Source organism: Cygnus olor, chromosome 1 (assembly GCF_009769625.2).
Source record: "Cygnus olor isolate bCygOlo1 chromosome 1, bCygOlo1.pri.v2, whole genome shotgun sequence".
NCBI classification, from domain to species: domain Eukaryota; kingdom Metazoa; phylum Chordata; class Aves; order Anseriformes; family Anatidae; genus Cygnus; species Cygnus olor.
This window is the reverse complement of record NC_049169.1, coordinates 153,051,477-153,072,786: the sequence shown is the minus strand read 5'-3', so window position 1 is coordinate 153,072,786 and position 21,310 is coordinate 153,051,477. Positions and strand designations below refer to the sequence as shown.

General features: G+C 40.0%; 1 protein-coding gene across 2 annotated transcripts in view; it reads left to right on the top strand.

Moving 5' to 3' along the window:
- The window catches only part of UBAC2 (UBA domain containing 2), a 103,908-nt gene that overhangs the window by 61,914 nt on the left and 20,684 nt on the right, over positions 1 to 21,310 (top strand). For both annotated transcript variants that reach the window (XM_040538151.1, XM_040538159.1), the window contains exons 5-6: positions 8,222 to 8,345; positions 10,179 to 10,226. In XM_040538151.1, coding sequence (XP_040394085.1) covers positions 8,222 to 8,345; positions 10,179 to 10,226 — 172 coding nt within the window. The remainder of the gene's footprint in view (positions 1 to 8,221; positions 8,346 to 10,178; positions 10,227 to 21,310) is intronic.

The following is a 21,310-nucleotide window of genomic DNA, read 5'->3' as shown; positions in this document are numbered from 1 at the left end:
TACATTACTAGATTGTACCCTTGGAGCTATGCGTGTACATTAGCCACCAATCCAGCCCAGCCTCACAGGATGTTAATTGCTTGATCTGGATGATACAGATCGCATTCCTCTCCACCGTTTATCTTTCTAGCTATTTGGTTTTTGTCTTACACTGCTGCTGTTTCTCCAACATCTGCCTGCCCCAGAATTTGAAGATTTGAACCCAAAAAAGTGGCATGTGTCAAAAAGTGTGATTTGTTTGTGTTTACCTTTGGGATGCAGAATTCTACTGTTTTGCTTTTGGCATGCAAGGAGCGTAACATGTAAATTAGTAAACTAATATGTTACTTTCAGAGATGGTTACATCAAAGCAGTGCAGTTAATATTTTGACTACTGTGTTATGATGCCAATGATAATTTATTTTTCTGTCTGCTTGCTTAGTCCCTACTCTATTTGAGCAGTTCGTAAAAGCAACTGAATTTAGCTTTACTGTTCCGTATGTACAGAGCTACTATGCCAGGTAAGAAGTGACTTCTGAAATTATGCAGGGTTTTTATGGATCAACCAGAAAATGAATTCAGCCAGCCTGAGTCCCAGTTCAGTTTCTTATCTTCTGTGCAAAACTGCCCTTCCTTCCAAAGCTCTTTTTTTTTTTTTTTTCTTTTTTTCTGGGACAGAACTCAGGTGTCTTGAACTAATGAGTAGCTGAACCCCGCCCTTTTGTGGACAAATGTTATTTTTCAAGTGACTTGAATTTGAGGAACAGCAAGTGGTGACTCCTCAGTGAGTCACAGTCTTACTGTCTGCTCTCCAGAGGCTAAATAAAACGTGTTAGGTTAAACTGGAGAAATGAGGTGTAGTTAAGCACCCAAGCCAGATGAACTTGTGACACTAAAATTTTCAATATATGTTCAACTGTTCTTCTTCAGCAAAATACCCATCTGAACCCCTTCAATGTATTCGAATGCCTCCACATGCCTTCTGCCTCCCTCCAAGTTCTGTTCCAGACTTAGTCCAATGTGAGATTCACTGGCAGACCCCGCCTTTTAGAAAGGTGCAAGCTCCTCTTTCTTGCTGAACTCAGGCTGTGGGTAATGCTGTCAGTCAAAAAAAGCAGAGCTACCTGGTAAGCTGTCACCATCAATCACTTGAACCACTTGCTGCAGATAGCGGATGCAGAGCAGCAGTTGTCAGTGGGTAAGCACAGGTACCGAGCTCTGTAACACCTAGTTGACATTATTAAGGACAATAGTTGTTGCTGTGATGTTATTCTTGATTAGGGTACAGGGTTTGGTGAGCCATGCCTATACCTATCATCAGTATCCCCCCAAAATGGTTGGTTTTGGCCTTCACAGGAATGGCAGCGTGCTAACCATGTATTAAAGAAAGGATCGTGACAATTTTTTTTCTTTATCCTTATAGTGCTATAGCCTGTATAAGTCTTTGGTAGTCTGCAAAAATTGCTTTCACAAAGGTTGTCTATTGAGAATACCTTACTGAAGAAGTTTTAAGTTGTGTATTGTAGCAGGCTGGTAGTACAGAAGTGATCATGTACTCTAGGTCAGCCAGCAGATAGCTGAACAGGGCAACAGAGAACAGTTTTGTGAAAGAGTAACAGATATTATCTTAAGCTTTGCAAAACAAAGGTTGAGAGGCGATATGATTAACTGATCTTTGTAGAAGGAGCTAAAGAACAATGTTAACATCTTGTTAGTGGTAAACAAATTGCAAGCAAAATTGGAAGAAAGATTCTAACCTGCAGAAAAGGAAAGTTCTGGATTATCTTGCTGATGGGAAGGGAGGGAAAAGAAAGTGACACTGGTTTAAAATGGAACTGAGCAGTTTATGGAATAAATCATTAGATAGTCTTGGCATTAAAAACTAAAGCTTTTTGTAGGAGCAGTAGATGTCTGACTTTTATCTTCACAAAGGAACCGTAAAGTGATCTGTTGGTCGTATATTTTAGTGAACCCAAAGTTGCAGTGATTCTGCTGAGATGTCCATGGAGAGGAGGAAACTTTCTTTTCTCCTCAAGATGCACAGCTTCACTAAGGGTTGTGACTTGGTTGTCTTGTTAGTTTTTGGTTTCTTTTTTTTTTAATCTTTTTTTTTTTTCTATATTTCTGTGAAATATTGGCAATTAAATACAGGAATATTGGGTAACATACCCTACTGTTTCTGCTGGTGTGAAGAAGCTTCAGGCACTGGGGTGTCCTGCTCGTGTCTAGCAGAAATGTTGAGTGCAGTGGATGGTTGCTTGTAGTCCTGGGCTCCATCAGTTAGAGGATCACAGCTGTCAAGGGCTGTCATATTTCAGGGAGTTACCTGCTTTTAAGGAATATTTTTTGAGACTGCTTAACATTTTCAGAATAAAGGCTGCCACCTTACGCATAATTTGGCAGTATCTGGACAGCCTGTAGAAATGCAGAGTGCTGAATAAACTTGGTAACTTGAGTTACTGATAAAGCACACTTTGTATTATGTGTGGCTGCTTTTATAACTGATATTTTCAGTCCCACAAAAATATGCGGTTGTGAATTTGTCGGGCTGATGTTTTTACAAAGGGCTTAAATGATGTGAAGCAAAGAAAAAGACAGTACTGCAGTTAGTAAATGTAGTGAGTCATTCTGAATAAAACAACAGGTTATTTCTGCAAATTTTAATCCCACAGAACTTCCATTGACAACAGCAGATATTTTTGCAGAAGTAACATTTAGTTAGCTACCCGTCTTTTCGTATGTTTCAGAACCATTGTTTCCTATGCTTTGTGCACACAAAACATTTACTAACGTGAAATGTTTTTTATTAATCTGTGTTTAATAATCACCCTTTTAAACTCTGAAAAGCCTGTTTCTCTCATGAGAAATGCTAGCCCTTGATTCTTTGTTCTATGCCAGTAGTTTGTACAGAGGCTTATACAGTTGTTTTTTCTCTCAGTGGTACTGTTTCTTCAATTTTTTTCCTCCATGCAAAACCAGTCTCATTGCTTCATAGGATGTAGTGTTCTCTTCTGTTTTGCTGTGCTTTTTTCACCTTGAATGTTGAAATCTAACACGCTATTCAAAATGAGACCATAATTGTCCTAGGGCCTGCTATTACAGTAGGCCTTTGAGATGGACATGGTGTCTATATAAAGTGTTCAAACTCCAGAATTTAATCTTTTGGGTTTCAGAGTTCTTTGTTTTGTTTGAAAATGTTATTTTCTAACCAACATGACTAAAATTAACTTCCTAAACATGAGGTAGGCATAAACTGAGTTTAGTCAGCATATGTGTCTGTGTCCCTTCTTTGCACGTGAACGTCTCAAGTTTCTAGCAGAAGCCAGTCACGGCACTTGGCAGGATATTTACCATGTTGTTCCTGATGTTCCTGTCAGTGTAAGGAACAAAGGGTTGAGGCATGAGGAGAAAGGCAAAGAGAAGAGGAAAAGAGAGAAGTGAAGAGAAAGAGAGAAGTAAAGTAGTCCTTCAATAAAACTAGATGCCGAATCTGACCATGTGTTACCAAACAATTAACTTAATGAAAAGAGCTAAGTACCAGTCCTTTGATTTACAGCGCATGTGAGGTGGGTCAACCACGGCTGGTCACCAGGTGCCCACCGTGCTGCTCTCTCTCTCTCCCCAGTTCCTCAGCAGGACAGTGGGGAAAATAAAATGGAAAATGTTGTGGATTGAGATGAGGACAGAGAGATTGCTCACCATTTACCATCACAGGTGAAACAGAATCAGGTTGGGAAAGATTAAATTATTACCAATTAAAATTATTCTAGGATAGTGAGAAATAAAAGCAAAACTAAAAGTACCTTCCTCTCAATCGCTTTCTTCCCAGTCTCAACATCACTCCCGACTCTCCTACCTCCTCCTCGTGAGCAGCACAGGGGAACAGGGAATGGGGGCTGCGGTCAGTCCCCAACACTTCGTCTCTGCCACTCCCTCACGGTCCCTCTCTGCCCCTGCTCCACGCGGGGTCCCTCCCACGGGATGCCGTCCTTCCCGAACTGAGCCTGCGGGGGCTGCCCACAGGCAGCAGCTCTTCAAGAACTGCTCCCACACGGCTCCATACCACGGGGTCCTTCCCCCAGGAGCAAACTGCTCCAGCACAGGTCCCCCACGGGTGGGCGGCAGCTCCCCCCAGACCCCTGCTCCTGCGTGGGCTCCTCTCCACGGGCTGCAGCTCCGGCCCGGGGCCTGCTCCTGCGGGGGCTCTCCATGGGCCGCAGCCTCCTCCAGGCCACCTCCACCTGCTCCAGCGGGGGCTCCTCTACCCACGGGCTGCAGCGTGGAGATCTGCTCCATGTGGGACCCATGGGCTGCAGGGGGACAGCCTGCTCCACCAGGGGCCTCTCCACAGGCCGCAGGGGAACTGCTGCTGCGTGCCTGGGGCACCTCCTGCCCTCCTGCTGCACGCACCTTGGGAGCTGCAGGGCTGCTTCCCTCACATTTCTTCATTCATCTGACTCACAGCTGCTGCAAGGTGTTTTTTAGCCTTTTACAAAATGTATTATCACAGGGGTGCAACCATTGTCACTCATTGGCTCGGCTTTCCAGCAAAAGATCTGTTGTAGAGCTGACTAGAACTGGTTCTTTTTGACACGGGGGCAACTCTTGATCTCTTTTCACGAAAGCCATCCCTGCAGCCCCTATGCTACCAAAATCTTGCCATGTAAACCAAATATATCATGAATGGATGTTTGTATCTGTCCAGTCAAATACAGGAATAGAAATCTGTCTAGTGTTCAAGAGTTTCAGGAACAAGGCTTTGGTTATTCACAGAATAATGGGGTTGTTTAGGCTTGACTGGACCTGTGGGACCCATTTAGTTCAACTCCATGTTCAAAGCATGTCTAACTAGAACAGGTTACAAAGGGCTGTGTTCAGTTGAGTCTTGAATATCTCTGCGGATGGAGATTCTAGCTCTGGGCAACCTGGTACAGTACTGGACAATCATTTTCCTCAGCTGGACTTGCTCCAGTATATCAATGCCTTTCTTGTAGTGAGGAGCCCAAAAGTGGACACAGTGATTCAGGTTCAGGCTCAGAAGTACTGAACTTATTATCTTGGCCTGGTGACTACATGCTTGCTAATACAGCCCGAGGCCATCCCTGCAAGGGGGGAACTGCTGACTAATAAGGATTCTCCAGCTTCTTTTCTGCAAATCTGTTTTCTAGCCGTTTTATACTGTTGCAGAGGGTTATTCCAACCCTGGGGGAAGACTTCACAGTTGTTTCTCTTGAACTCCATAAGGTTCCTGTCAGCCTGTTTCTCCAACCTGTCAACCTCACAACAGAAAGCAATCAGATTGATCAGACATGGATTGCCCTTGGTAAATCAATACTGGCTTAGCAGTCACCTTGCCCTTCATATGCCTGGAATTGGCTTCTAAGAGATTTGTTCTTCAACTTTCCAAGGGACTGAGGTGAGGCTCATAGCTGCCTGAATTATCTTCTTGCCCTCCTTGAAGAGGTTGGGGGCATTTGCATTTTTCCAGTTATCAGGAACCCACCCTGACCACCCTGCCGTTTCAATGATAACGAGAACAAACTAACAGCAACGTTGGACATCTCTCTCTGTACCCTGTGGGATACCTGAATGGGTATTTGTCTAATACCTATTTATAGTAGATGTGAACTCTTTCTATAAAGATAAAATTTTATGTCTTTGGAGACATAAGTCTGTCTGTGGTGTCTACTAACTTAAAGTTTTAGGAACAAAATCTATTACTACATTTCCTCAAGCTCCTCTAGATTTTCAGGTTCTGAGCAGTGCCAGACACTGGACTTGGAATCAGATCCCTACCCCTATCTGGGATGGTGCTTTCCGTGTCTTCTGTTGACATTAATGGTGAATATTAACACTGAGGGCACCTTTTAACATTCTGTAATCTCTTTGTAAAACACACGTATAGTCATGGGAAGTTCCTTTTTGTAATTTCCCAACCTATGACTGAGTGCACTCTTGCATGCAAAATCTCTGTGTCTGAGTCACTATTTATCACAGGAGGAATAAAACCTGAAAAGCATGCCGCAGTTTTGGTACTCCCTCAGGTCACTTGGTAAGGATAGAAAGAATCACATTCTGTAGACAGAAATCATTTATAATAACTTTTCCAAGAGGGGGAAAAGATCAGTCTTTTTTCTTTGATTTCCTTCTCTCTTCGCTTATAAACCCTGATTTGCTTCAGTGAATATGGTTTACAGTGGAAGCAAGTCTGATGAAGAATTATTTTTGTGTGTGGCAGTCGCTTAGCTGTGCCCATCTACTCCTACAACTTAAATAATCTCAGTTTATTTTAAGAATGTGCTGTGTGTTATACAGGTGTTTTCTGTTTATGTAGGGGAGATCATATGTGAAATTGAACATTTTTCAGTAGTTCCTGAGTTGTTCTCTGTACATTTATATGCACCTGACCCTGTCTGAAGCAGATGATACTAAAATGTTTTTATGTCCTTCAACTAAGCAACATTTAAGCCCTCAGAGAGGGAGGTTTTCAGCAAGCTGAACTTCAGATATAACAGTCAACATGATAATGAAGCGTTCTTAAGCCACCGTCCGTTAAGAGTAAACATATGTGAACTGTGTACTTAATCATCAGGTTTTCTTCATAGCTGTGGGTGTTGTATTTGGCAGTTATTCAGGAAATGAGAATTTTAATATTCAGACCACCATTTCACATAGCATTACTCCTACCAGTAGCTCCTTTAGAAGGGAAAGGTATTTTTTAGTGAACGCTTCGAGTTACTTAGGTCCTGGTTTATGCTGTGTGCAGAAATCGCATTGAGAATGATAAGATCCCTTTCTTTTAAAGGCCTGTGGAAACTGTAACTCTTGAAACTTTCATTAAGCTGGTAAGTGGTGTAAAATTGTCCTTTGGAATATCCCACTTCTGTCAGAAGAAGAAGTGAGGAGCCAGCTGGGGTGGGTGTGCGCTTCGCAGACATCCTCACCCCAGCCGTGGGCTGGAGCTCGATGCCTGGGAGCTACCTGTGGCTGTGGTCCCTGCCACGCACTGGCAAGTTGCACCAGGTGCAAAAATCATCATTTTGACATTGCCACGGTTGCTCAAGTGGCAGGGGAGCGGGGGGAACTCGACTTGACGTGATCTTTTCTTCCAGGAGTGGCTTAGTAGTTAGGCAGAGCAGTTCACCGGCAGATCTGTGCCAACAGCGCTTTGGGCTGGAGAGGGGTCGAAGGACAGCAGAGGGCTAAGCTCTTGTGGAGGTGGGGAGCAGGTCTCTTCATAGTCTGAAGTCAGTGGTGATAATGGCTTACGTACAGATGTGGCAGTCCCCTCACTGGAATCTGAAAGCATCTTCCAAAGCATCTTCCTTTGCTGTCTGTCTGAAGTGGCCTTTTTTTTCCCCCCATCTCCGCCCTAGAAAGTGTTCTCTTCCAGAATCACTCCGAAGCCATGCCTTTGGAGTTGGTTCTACTGGGGTCTCTCCTGGTGTTTTCAATCTATGGTTTAGCTTCCTGGAAGTGTAAGCATTTTATCATAAAGAACACAGGCTTTGTGTGGGGGTATATGGATGAAATGTACTGGGTTATGTTCCTAAATTCAATCTAGGTATCTGGTCATTGTAGAAGATTCTTGAGTCTTAAATTCGGTGAAACTGCTTCCAAATAGGGTTTAGAAACTTAGTAGGCATCTTGTGCAGTGGTTAAGGTGAACACTCTAAAAAAGTTACTTGTTTGTATGGTCACGGGAGTCACTGTCAAAATGGAAGTTAAATAGAACTGTTAATATTCCCATCTTAAATACTACAGTCTAATCCTGTCACACCTTAAGCCTGGGTGAATAATAGGAGCTTAGCTTCGTAAGTGAAGTTATTTCCATGACCTTTGGGGGGACGTATAATCTTTCTATCTGGATAAAAGATGTTCTGTTCTGGTGCGGAGGAGTTCTTTTTGTGGGCTGTATTTTACAGAAACAATTGGCTGTTAGAGTAAATATGTTGCCATCTCTGCTGCTTCTGGTCCTAAACACTTGGAAATAAGATACTTTTTGTCACCTGTTTCTTCTTAGCAGGGATATTCGCCAAAGAAGAGTAGTTGAATATTTGCTAGTGAATCTATTATCCTGAACACCAGAAGTCATCAAATTGTTGATTTGCTAGGAAGACCTTTTTTTTTGCAAGGCAATACTATGTTTTGACTACATAGACAGGATTAATAACCTTTTATTGTTATATACTGTTATTACTAGTATCATTCTTATTAACCATCTGTATCTTTCTTTTTGCAGTTTGGGTCCCGTGTTCGCTCTGTTTGTACCGTTTTATTGCTCCATTCCAAGAGTGCAGGTGACACAAGTACTAGGACACTTTTCTATCACAAACAAGACATTGGTCTATATACTGGGTTTACAGGTATGGTATGTACTTGCTTGTTCATCTTTTAGTGACTTAATAATGTAGCAGTTAGTATTTTTGTATGATTTTGGTGCTTCCGCATGTATGATTCCACATATGTTTAGCTAGTGACTTCCCCATGAACTAAAATATTGAAAAATGTGTTTCTAGTATGCCTTTCTACACGCTGAAGAGTTGAGCATGTTATATTTTCTTCCATTGTCTTCTTTCTTGAATGTCATGCGTAGGACAATATAAAATAAAAACGCTGTAAATCGGGGGGGGGGCTTAAAAAAATGAGCCAGGACCTGTTGCAAATACATATGTATCTTTTACCATTCTAATTTGCTTGTATTCTTGTTTTTTTTTTTGTTTTCCACTTGCCTGTTAGAGTTCAAAGAAAGCTAGAATGCAGTATTTTTCTATGGTAAGACAGTCAGTAAATAACCAAGGATTTGGCTGAATTACACTTTTATATAAATTTGTTAATTTCTATCCATGTGACAGGTTATTTAAAATAATGTAATGTAGAGCACAGCACTCTCAAGTAGTATTATGTTAAATGTGAGTGGAAAAACAGAGGTAACTGGTACAGAAACAGTAGTTTTCTTTTTTTAAGAAAAAACACAACAGCCTAGAAATGACAGGAGATGTGTGAACTTATGAGAAATTGTACTCATTTTTATATATTCCAGAGACTCAAATATAGCTCTAAAACTAGCAGTGGAAAGCACCCTAATTATGTGATGTGGTACAGAGTATTTTAGAATGAATGGTCAGTTTCAGAACAGTGGCTTCTGCTCCTCTTGAACATTTCATTCATTCGTGTTGCTGTTCAGCATTTGGACTCTGATTTCTGCTCCAGCACCCTTTTTTCCTGATCCTTCAGCAATCCTGTTTCCTCTCTCCCCAAATCATCAATACCATTATTATTCTAGTCCTAGTGACACCAGTGATACTGTCTGAGCTCTTTTCCTTTGTGTCCCTTGCCTCTTGCTTTCATACATACAAGATCAGATACAGATCACTGCTGTTAATAATCACTGCATCTCACGGGGTCTTTCCCTCCTGCGTACAGAACAGTCGCTGCCGTCACACAGAGGCTGAGGGTAACTCATTTGCCTTTCCCTCATTTGTAAACTCTACCCTTATTTCAAGTCAGTCTTTCCAAAGTCAGAGCCTAAAGAGAAGGTGTTTTCATCATTCAGGCTGCATCTCACAGAGCTATTTTAGTAACCAGTATCAGCCTAATTTTTAGCCCGTTTTCCCAGCTAACGATAACCTTCTCCAGGCGATGAGTCACCTACAGTTTACTAGAAAAGATGGGCAACCCTGTTGGTGTATCTAGATTTTTTTTTAAATTCACTCCAACTGATTTCTTTGATTTCATGTCTGCAAATATGCCACTTGGTGAGAACTGTATTTCTTTCATTTTGATGCTCATGCTTAGTCTCTCTGTGGCTACATGTCTAAGAGCTTCACTTGCACTGCCCCACTTGGAACTCTTCTCCTGCTGCTGCTGAGTCATTTCCTTTGCTTCTGTCTGTCTTTCAGACTTGTTTTTCTGTGGAGCCTATAACTGACATCCTGTTATACTTAGTATGCTATATGAAAATAAAATGTATTGTTCTGTAGAAGAAGCAAAAATGTTGGATCCCCGTGGTTTTTTCCACTTCTGCTACTTCTGGAATGTATATTTGCTAATGTTAAACTGCATTTTCACAGAAATACATTTGTGGCTTTTCCTACTGTCGTGATAAGTATATAGCCTATACAATGTTGCAACATATTAGCTCAGACAACAACAGCCATGTAAAATTGAAATTTTAAATTGCTACTCTTACCTTCCAGCTCTTAACCTCTGGTTCCTACATCTGGATTTTAGCCTTAAGTGGATTGGTAAGTCTTACTGTTTTAAAAATTGTGTTGCTTAAAACACTTTGTTACATATACAATCAGTGCAGTATCTTTGGACTCAAAAAGAACTGAAATTACTGAGTAATGTTTTTCATTGTAACAGTAAGTAGAAAGTTTTTGTCTTTTAACTTCCGAAGGTGTAAAGCCCTGACTGGCTGGTGATAAACTGACATATAGAAAAAGAGCTGGGTAATATTTACAGGTTCCCAACGTTATATGACCCCTAAAATTAAATTTACTGCCATGGACATAGCTTTGAAGCTACAACTATAAATGAAGCTGTTGTGGAAATGGTAAAAAATACCAATTGCAATACCGTTTGCTTTTATTATATACTCTATTTACCCAGTTGTTTATCCTTTTTTAGCAAGCCTCAAGCTTTTATTCCAGAAAGCAGCTTTTAACTTTTTGCTGTGAGGATTTCACGGTTTGCTGTTCTCCTAGGACACGTGTAATATAGCTGTTTCACACCGTGATAGAGGCAGTAAAGTTTTGGAATCACTTTCTTCATATCATTTAGATAAAGTCGGTGTGGTCTGTCTTCTTTCTTGCTGATGCTGTTCTCAGTGCTAGGGTATGTAGTGCTAAAAAAGATTGTACTACCTCTCCCAGATTGTTAGATACAGATAAACTTCTTTTAAAATTTTGCAGACTTAGAAATGGAGAGCTCGAACAGTGATTTATTGGCTGAAAATACTGTCTGCTTTTCAAACAGTGAAAGTGCCACGTCTTCCAAACTAGCTCATCATTATATTGAGGCTATCTCATGAAAAACTTAAATTCTGTCCTTGCTATTAGAATCTGCTAATTTGAATTTAGGTAAACTTGGAGTGAAATGTCTGTGGATACATTACATATTGCCGCTATAATTCAGTGTGTTGGTCTCTTACCATTTCCACTGGATGTTCCAAATATACTGTGAGCTAGCAGGAAAACTAACACAAGTGACAGAGCAGTAAACAGTGAAGTCTGCTCAGCAGTTTGGTCTTACCATAAATATGGATGAAAACAGAGTATTTAACAAACCAGGATTTCTTTCCTGGAGTCCATCCCAAGCCTCTGAACCTAACTAAGGATCTGTGACTTCCTCCAAACGCTCTAGCCTTCCTGTTACTCTTCTGGCTCTTTTAATAGCCCTTCCTTTTGAACAGGTGTTCATCAGGGAGGGAAGGAAAGGAAAGGAAATGAAAGGAAAAGGAAAGGAAAGGCATTTTAACCCCCCTTTTTCCTGGTGGTAGGAACTGTTTGTTTACTTGGTTATACAGACTTTGAAAAAAATGCTCAAGTATTATTTTTCATGTCAGTTCTTATTTTAATTTCCTTTTAATGTACAGTTTTATTCAGGTGTATAATGCAGCTTCCTTCTTCTTCATAAATGATTGTTTTTTAATTGCAGGTTGACAGACTGTTTTACATAGGTATAAGTCCATGGGAATAAACTGAGCTTTCCGTGTGTCACAGGAAAGCTTAAAAAAGATATTTAGTGTTTCGTATTGCTTCAGTCAGGATGAATTAAGTCATCATCAGACTTTTTTCAGTCTCTTTTTTTTTCTGCAACAAACAGATATCTACATTCTGCCATTCTTGTGATGCATGCTACGATTTGTAAAATAGTTCATAGAATCATAGAATCATTTAGGTTGGAAAAGACGTTCAAGATCATCGAGTCCAATATGAATTTCAGCCATTTTTGCGCAGCGTATCTATCACGCTTCTGTGAATAGGAAGTCTCATTTTCTCCTCTGTTAGAAATGATAATTTGGTGTCTTTTGAGAAAAGGGATAAAGGAGTAAAGTTTCACAGTACATTAAGTAGTCTGAAGAAAAACATGAAAAATTGTAGGGCAACCTTTTAACACTACAGGTATAGATACTTGATAACATATGTATGTGTACAATTACAGAACTGCATGGGTTGTCAAATCAATATTAAGTCATTCCGACAAACTACATACTTTTTTAATTGTTACTGCTGTTTTCATTGTCTAACGTGCTATATCTTTGTTGAATCAAATTTTCATGTATTTGTAGAACAGATTTAGCAAATATATGAATACCAAGTCAGCTAGGTGTGATACGTAGTCACTAGTTCACTGCCTATTATATGCTTCACTGTATTTTTAGATCTAGAGATCACTTAGACACTCATGAGACTGTACACAGTGCTGTTCTGCAATTTAGCTTTTGCTGCACTTCTGCTTATCTGGAGTATTAAAATGGATGGTGCCTGCACAATTTCTGTATTGTTTTCAGTTTCCCACTTTCTCTTCAGGATGTTCCGATTGTAGGTTTATTGAAATTGTCACATTGCATATTTCAACACACAACAAACACTCTTAGACTAAATGAGACCTGACTTTTCAGTTACAGGACAGGGCACTGGAGAGAAATTTCTGTATTCATCCTTGTTCATGCTTTTAGACTTCCGTGTAAATCTCAGGGTATAAAGGAACTCCATGAGTTCATGTTTTCAGTGGTTTTGAGGGATTCATCACGTACAAAAATGTTTCAGTGTGCGTATGTGTTTGCACGTATGTATGACTATATGGGTAGGCACTGATGTAATCTGTCTGGAGATTGGGAATTTTAAACGTCATGTGTTCTCTTACCAGAATACAAAAGTTGTGGTGTGTCTGTCTGTGCCATAAGATCCATCTTTGTAGGTCACCAACTTTGACTCAATATAGGAATACACTCTTAAATGCAACTTTTAACCCTCCAGATGATGCTGGAGTACCTGTGGGCCGAGTAGTTTCAGTTGCTGGTATGTTGTTTAAAACATACTGCATAAATACATGGTCTTTATTTGTGAGAGAGAGATGGAGAGGGAGAGAGAGGTTTAGAAGTATACTGTAAATATTCACAGATCTGATGTAATAAGTCATCTGTAATGTTAGTCTTCTTATTGTTTATGAGACTAATTTATTTTTTTGTGATTTGTTTTACCTGGAATATAACATACTTGGCACGTACAATCCAGATTTATTTCTTATGATAGATCTTTTCAATGTCATGAAATTAGGAAGCTTCAGATTAGAGGTGCAGATGTGTCACAAAAGTCAGATACAGCCTACTTCCATTTGACTTGAAGCCAGAAATTTTCGATAATTGTTTACAGAAGTGTTTCCTTGTAATGCATATCACTCAGTTTAGTGAAGCCCAGAAACAGTTTCCCTACTAATTTTTTTCTTTAAAACAGTCAGAACACCTTAACAAACAGTATCCACTGAATGTTTTGTTGGAAACATACACGTCAAGCCATCTTTTCTCCCTCTTTTCTCCTTTAAAAAAAAGCTCTTGGGTTCTTATCTTAGACTTCTCATTGGAATACTCTTGCAGGAGTGAAATTTGAGGGACATGTCAAGGCTCACTCAATTATAGCCTACAGTATACCTGCTTCAAGAAGGAAATTCAGGCTGCTACCATCTTATGAGATATGACCACTGGGACACGTAGTTCCCTACAGCCACGCATATAACATTGTCACCGTACAGATCACGTGCCAAGGTTTCTGCTAACTGTGTTGGTAGGTCTGTATTTCATATGGAAAAATATCTTTCAGGCCATTTCTGTAATTGTAGTGTTGTTGCCTTTTTCTTCTTATCTACAGTCATTTGTTTATTTGTTTGTAAGGTGATGTGCACTGCATAAAGTTCAAAATTTGGAATACCCCCAGGTCTTCTGGGAGCTGCTTTGAATTTATCTAGAGTTCAGCTCAAAGCTTCGGAAATTTAAGTAGTGTTAACCTTACAAATTCTGAAGTTTCTAAAAAAAATATTTGCAGATTTTACTAAGCCGGATAGAACAGCCTTCTGAATTGTTTCTGTACCACCCTCTCATTTACTTTTCTCAGGTTGTATGAAAAGATTTTTCATACTTTAGATATAGGAAAACTGTAGAGAATCAATATTTCAGATATTGTTGAACGCTTAGTTTTAACTTTAGTTCTCATTATTGGATGTTTTAGTCATTAGTTTTGAATTTGCTAACTTGGTTTTACATAGACTACAGATATCTGTTGTTAAATGCTCAGGAGTGCACTTCGGATCGTTTTCAATTCGGGTTGTTACGAACTTTATTCGTCCTTTCTGTTTGTTAGTCGTTCAGCTTGGGTGTTTTTCTATAGTGAATTCCTGTCAATGATAGATTGGCCTTTATAGGATAAGATGTGATTGGACTGGGCAAAATTTTAAACTGGACTTTCATTTTTTTAGTCCTTGCCGTGAAAGTAATATTATGCAATTAATATCTGATCAGACCTAAGAATCATTGATTTTCTTCTTCCTCCTCCTCTTCCTTCTCCTCCTCCTCTTCCACATTTTAAGTGATTTTGAACAAGCCTCCCTGAACTGTTCGTTGTTTTAAAAAATGTTTTGAAGGGATTTCAGAAAGATTTCTATTGCCCCTCAGTGTAGTATTCACACTTAAGACATCATCCTTCCTACATACTTAAAATTAGTATTAAATATAAGCCAGATTTCTTGAACAGTATCTTTGAAGAGTCTGATAATGTAGTGAGCAGTTACCTCCAAAATTCACATCTTGCCATATAAACTTCTTCATCTTCCAGTTAAGTATTTCCTGTTTAGTCTTGCATAGATCTATAATCAGCGTGAAAGTATGTCAAAGTATGGTCTTCCTTGAATTCCTTGTAACTACGTAATTATAAATGGTGATTAAGATAAACCTGCTTCAACAGTCTTGGGAATCTGGAGAGGTCCCAGTTGACTACAGGCTGGAAAACGTTTGTACCAGTTTTCAAGAAGGGTAAGAAAAAAGACCCTGGTAATTACAGGCCTGTCAGTCTCACTACAGTGCCTGGTAAAGTCATGGAGAAGATTACTGTGGGAGTTAGTGAAAAACACTTGAAAGACAACACAGTCGTTGGTCATAGCTGACGTGGGTTCATGAGGGGAAAGTCACAGAATCATAGAGTCATTTGGGTTGAAAAAGACCCCTAAGATTGTCAAGTCCAACCTTTAACCTAGTACTGCCAAGTCTATGTCTAGACCATGTCTCCAAGCACCACATCTACACGTCTTTTGAATACCTCCAGGGATATTGACTCAGCTACTTCCCTAAGCATCCTGTTCCAAGTCCTTTTTAAGGAACTTAATTTCCTTTTATGACAAGGTTACTCATGTAGTTGACCAAGGAAGGCAGTTTATACAGTCTTTTTGGATTTCAGCAAAGCTTTTGATACCATTTCTCACAGTATCCTTCTGGACAATGTCCAGCATATAGCTAGGCAAATACATAATGTGATGGGTGAAAAATTTGAGCCTGAACAAACAGACACAAAGGATTATAGTAAATGGGGTTACATCAGGGTGGCAGCCACTTACTAGTGGGATTCTGTAGGGCTCTATTTTAGGGCCAGTTCTCTCTAATGTTTTCGTTAATGATCAGGATGCAGGATTCTATATACTAAGTTTGCGAACAACACTAAGTTAGGAGGAGCTGTTGAGTCCCTCAAGGGTAGAGAGGCCTTGCAGAGAGGTCTTGAGAAATCGGAGAGCTGGGTATCACCAACTGAATGGAGTTAACAAGAGCAAGTGCCAGATTCCACATCTGGAATGGGACAAGCCTGGGTATACATACAGACTGCAGGACAAGAGGCCAGAGAGCAGCCCCATGGAAAGGGATCTGGGGGTCCTGGTCAAGAGCAAGTTGAGTATGAGCTAGCAGTGTGCCCTGGCAGCCATGAAGGCCAACCACATCCTGGGGTGCATCAAGCACGGCATTGCTAGCTGGTTGAGGGAAGTGATTGCCAATGCTCTGCGCTGGTGTGGCCTCACTTCAAGTACTGTGTGCAGTTTTGCGCACCACAATATAAGAAAGACATAAAACTATTAGAGAACATCCAAAGGAGGGCCAGCAAAGATGGTGAATGGTCTAGAGGGCAAGATGTATGAGGAGTGGCTGAGGTCCCTTGGGTTGTTCAACCCAGAGCAGAGCAGGCTGAGGGGAGGCCTCATGGCGGCCTGCAGCTCCCTCACGAGGGGAGCGGAGGGGCAGGCGCTGAGCTCTGCTCTCTGGGGACAGTGACAGGACCCAAGGGAACGGCATGGAGCTGGGACAGGGGAGGGTCAGGCTGGGTGTTAGGGAAAGGTTCTGCACCCAGAGGGTGGTCGGGCACTGGGACAGGCTCCCCAGGGAAGTGGTTGATGGCACCAAGCCTGACAGAGTTCAAGAAACATTTGGAAAACTCTCTCAGATACATGGTCTGATATTTGGGTGGTCCTGTGTGGAGCCAGGAGTTGAACCACATGATCCTTGTGGGTCCCTTCCAACTCAGTATATTCTATGATTCTGTGACACTTCTATCTAATAACATGCCTTGTAGTAGTGCTTTGGTAAGACAAAAGAGTCAGTCTAATAGGATTGAGTTTGGATAATTGTAAAAAATATGAAAGCCATGCACTAATTGTTTTTATGCTGTTGATTTATATTCAAACAGTATTTGAATTTAAGTTCAGGGTAGATAAAAGTTAACTATTTATAATAAATGAAATCACAGCTTTAATTCATTCTTCTAAGTTTTGAATTACGAAAGGCTATGGTGAGGGCAAAACATATTAGAAGTATGAAATGTGAAGCAATGTTAAGAAATAGATAAATGATCCATTACTGGTTTGAATATTGATATAGTGTAAAATAAAATATAATATATTCATGGTAACAGTAATAGTATTTGAAAAAGACTTTTATTACTATTGCTGTTTTCATTACGAGTTTGTTTTCATCCAAATACCTGGCAATAGACTACTTAATGGTGCATTTCTGTTTTGAAAAATTGACATAAAAGGGGGGTGTCTTTCAGAGAGACTTTTAAGGACACCCCCTTTTGTGTCAATTTTCCAAATTATAGATAGTTTCGTAAGTATATTGTAACCTTCTTGTTGATTAAAAAATAAGTTTTTTATCTTCAAGTTTTTGTCTACATTGATAAAATCCCAAGTCTTCTCTTCTCCAAGACAAACTGGCCCAGCAATCTCAGCTTCTCCACACATGAATGATGCTCCAGTTCCCTAATCATCATCCTGATTTGCACTGGACTTCCTCCAGCCAGTCCATATCTTTCTTGTACTGAGGAGTGCAGAACTGGGCACAGTATTCGAGATACAGCCTTACCAGAGCTGGGAAGAGAGAGGAAGGATCACTTCCTTTGACCTGCTGGCAATTCAGTTCAGGAAGCTCAGTACGTAGGTTGTGAAGTCCATAACCTGAAATAAGAAATGGAAAAGCAGTAGAGTAACAGAGATTAGGAAATGAGGAAGAAATATTGTCTTTTTGTCTGTCCTAAATTTAAGACCGGTACAAATATCCATATCTAAGCTAGGAGATGTGCTGAATCCCACACAAAACTAACTTGAGTTGTCTGCATGTGAGCAGTGGTCAGTCAATGTTCAGTTGAGTGACTGTAGGTGGCTGGCCTTGAGATGCATGTCTCCACATTCTGTTCACTGTATTGACTTACCCCCTTTGTCGTGGGAGCTTAGACACCTTGCTCGTATCTGGACAGCTGCATTTAAAGACCTAGCTGAAAACATTTACTCCTGTGTCAGTTTAAGCATCTGAGAAGAAAAATAATTGATTCATCTGGCATACAGGGGATCTTATTGTGGAAGTGAGGTCATATTTGTTTGTGGAAGAGGGGGATGCAGATATTTCCAGTCCTGGAAGAAAGGAGAAAATCGTGAAATAGGAGGGGAAAAGGTAATGATATCTCATAAGATGCTGTGTCTTTTATACCCGTGACTTCTGAGATCCTGTAGAAAAATGTATTTTAGCTTTTGGTTTGTATTTCACTTTGAAGTTTTCAATTTCTCTCTCAGATCTGAAGAAGAGTTAGTGTGTCCAAAATCTGGTCTGATTTTGCCAGCTGGTTCAATAAGAGGCATATTGCTTCTACCAACCTTTCTTAGCCTGTCCATTTACATCGTTATGACTACAATGCTGCAGTTAGATTAGGATGAGATGTGTCCTAGAAGCATCTACTTCTTCATTGATTAGAGAGGGAATCTGTGAGAGTAATTCAGCTGTGTGTACTTTGAAGACTTCTGCCATAGAATGAGTCACATCTCAGCGATGCCTATTTCTCTTTGTTGACTATGAAACCAACTTTAAACTACTAGCTCATATGTAGGCTTTTAAACTGTAGATGTCTACATTGAGGCAGATAAATCCAATCATGATCTTTTAGGTAAAGAGGTTTGGTTAACACTATGATGACTGTTGTCTGTAGAACTCTACCAGTGACCCAGTGCAGCCTACCCATAGGTCACAAATGCAAGTGCATGATAGATATACTGTGCTGAAATGGCATTACATCTATGCCTGCACATACACAAAGAATGGTTGAGATCTCATCATGATTACACTTGGTCAATGAAGATAGCCTGGATGGACACTGAAGAAAAAAAAAAAGGTCAAGGTCTTCAGGAAATATATAAGCCCCAAGTCAACTGGGAAGGAAATGGAAGAAAAATAGTATATTATCAGAGTTTTTTTCTGTCAAGCTAACTGTCACAAAGGGTTGTTTATACTCTTAATGACTATTTCCCCAGAGAAACCTCAAACAAAATAATCCACTATGTTACAATTATATTGCAGGTTATAACTGCAAGTTGAAAATACACGTGCAGTGGTTTTATTGTTGGGTGGTTTTCACACGATCTGTCTTGGTTTGATAAATGATGTGTTTCTCTGACAATGGTAAATACACAATCTTGACACAGACTTTAATTCCTTGTTTTGTTCTAGTTGGATAGAATTAGGAACGTCCTAAGGATAAAGCAGATAAAATAGATGTAAAAACGTCACTTCACCTTGAGAATACTGTTATTTGCCTTTTATTTGTTACCTGAAAAAATATTTTTTAAAAAAATCTTGAATACATATGATGAATTTATTTAAATTATTCAGACCAAAGTAATTTAGCATTTGCTGACATTTAATTCTGTCAAGTTCTCGTTATTAGGCAAAATAATTTTCAACATAACTTTTGACATCGGTTTCTTTGTTTGATTTTCTTTTTTAGTGTTAATCAAATAAAAGATTTTAAATATCTCAGTTAGTAGTGGAGCGTATGTCTCTTTGTCATGTAAAATATTGGAGAGCTTCTGTATCTGGTCTACCTAAAAAAAAAAGAGAAACCACGGCTACTTCCTTTTTCTTAAAAGTGTACAACTTTGGAGTGACATGAGGGAAGGGGAGGGGAAGTTGGCTTTTCTTACAGGGGTGGGAAGAGGTTAGGGAATGTCGTGTGAAGGACCAGTAGTAAGACATGATGTTAAGAAACTGAAAAAATATAAGCACTCTTTTTTTTTTTTTTCTGCAACGCACCAGACATATTCCAACTTGTCCATTTCCTCTGCTTAGATTTTGCTTGATACGATATGGTGAATGAGATTGTAGGTTATGACGGTATGACTACCAGAAAACAATTTAGATGCATTTCATGTTGCCAGCCATAAATTATCCATTTTACCAATGTGAAGTTAACTGCAGTATCTTTCCTTGGTGAGTTTTTAGAGCCTAAAACACTCTGAATCTCATCTATTTGTGGGAAGTAGCCCTTTCACCTCATTTCCAGTTTTCAAGTTAGTATATAATGAGATCTTCTTATCTTCACTGAATAAAGTTGGCTTATCTAGACCTTAAACACTAGAAATTCACTACATCCGTGACCAAAAAAATGGCGTAAAAAGTGTACTTCGTCAAAACTTTTTTTCTTAAATGACACATAACAAGTTCTGCATGTGAACCCGCTAAAGAGGAAGTTCTTTGGAAATATTTGACATTAAGATGGGTATATGACACTAAACCAGACTGAATCATAAGACCTATTTTAACTATAAAAGTCTTCTCTTTAGGTTTATTGGAAATATGCAAATAGATATTTCTTCCTCACTAGATGAAACTTCTTGAAAATTTGTTAACACTGAGCACAGAGTTTAAAGTTTCTCATACTTCTGTCTAATATCTTTACAATTGGAATAGTAAATCCAGGGAGAGAGGAAGGGAGCGACATTGAAATCACAGCAAATCTGAAGGTAAAAAGGCAGATTTAGACTGCGTCCACATAGTGCTTTTCACAGCTGAGTCCGTCCTTCTGTTTATACTTACGAAGAATTGCAGTCTCACGTGATTGCTCTGCAGAAGTACTAGCCCACAGTCAGTTTCTTGGCAGCTATTTGTAGAAGATATACAGATAAACAGATTAGTCTTGTTCCTTCACCAGGTGCTTTTTATCTCAGATTTTACCCTGAGCATTATATTGTCAGACTTCTTGACTTTCTACTCTGTGAGCACAGAAGTTCACTTTTGGGTTATGCAATGAGTTTCTGTCTAAGGCAGTTCAATGAGGGGCCAAGAGGTTAGCATGCTGCTGGGGAGCAGCAAAGGGAGAGAAGACAGCCCTCTGCAGCAGGTGCATTGGCTAGAGACCAGCCACAGTACTCCAGTGAGCTGAGTAAAGCTGGGAAGGGAGGGGTGTGTGAGTTGCACGCTTAAGTGCTGGAGTTTGACCTTTCTCCATTTTAGAGGTGTCCCTAAACTTTAGCCTTGTAAAGCCTTTTCTTCTGATTAAATGCTCGTGGATGACTAGCTGCCTCTACTTAGAGAAATACAAGAATGCTTTTACTGGTACGACTGCTAGCTGCTGTTTGCAGTACATTTCCCCTTCTGAGACAAACAAGTCCCAAAGTACTGGCACTGCTGCTGCTATCCTATTTGCAGTTTGAGTTTGATACGAGAATAATTCTGTTTGCGGTTAACGTGTTCAGACACGTGTCAAGATTTGTCATACATTCAGGGAGATACAGATTTTCCTATCAGCACTTGCTTTGTTTTGTTCTTGTGACTTTCTGAACTCTTTGAAGATTTACTGTGCCCTGAAAACATCAGACCTAGCAAAGGACTGTAGGTGATAAGAGTGGGCAGAGATCAGTAGCTGGGAGGGACATCTGGCAGAGGTGAGAGAACGCTGGTGTGATGTTGGACAAAGTACTTTGCGTGGCAGCTCTCTTTCTCTCCCCTGCCTTTCCCAGAAGGTTATACCTG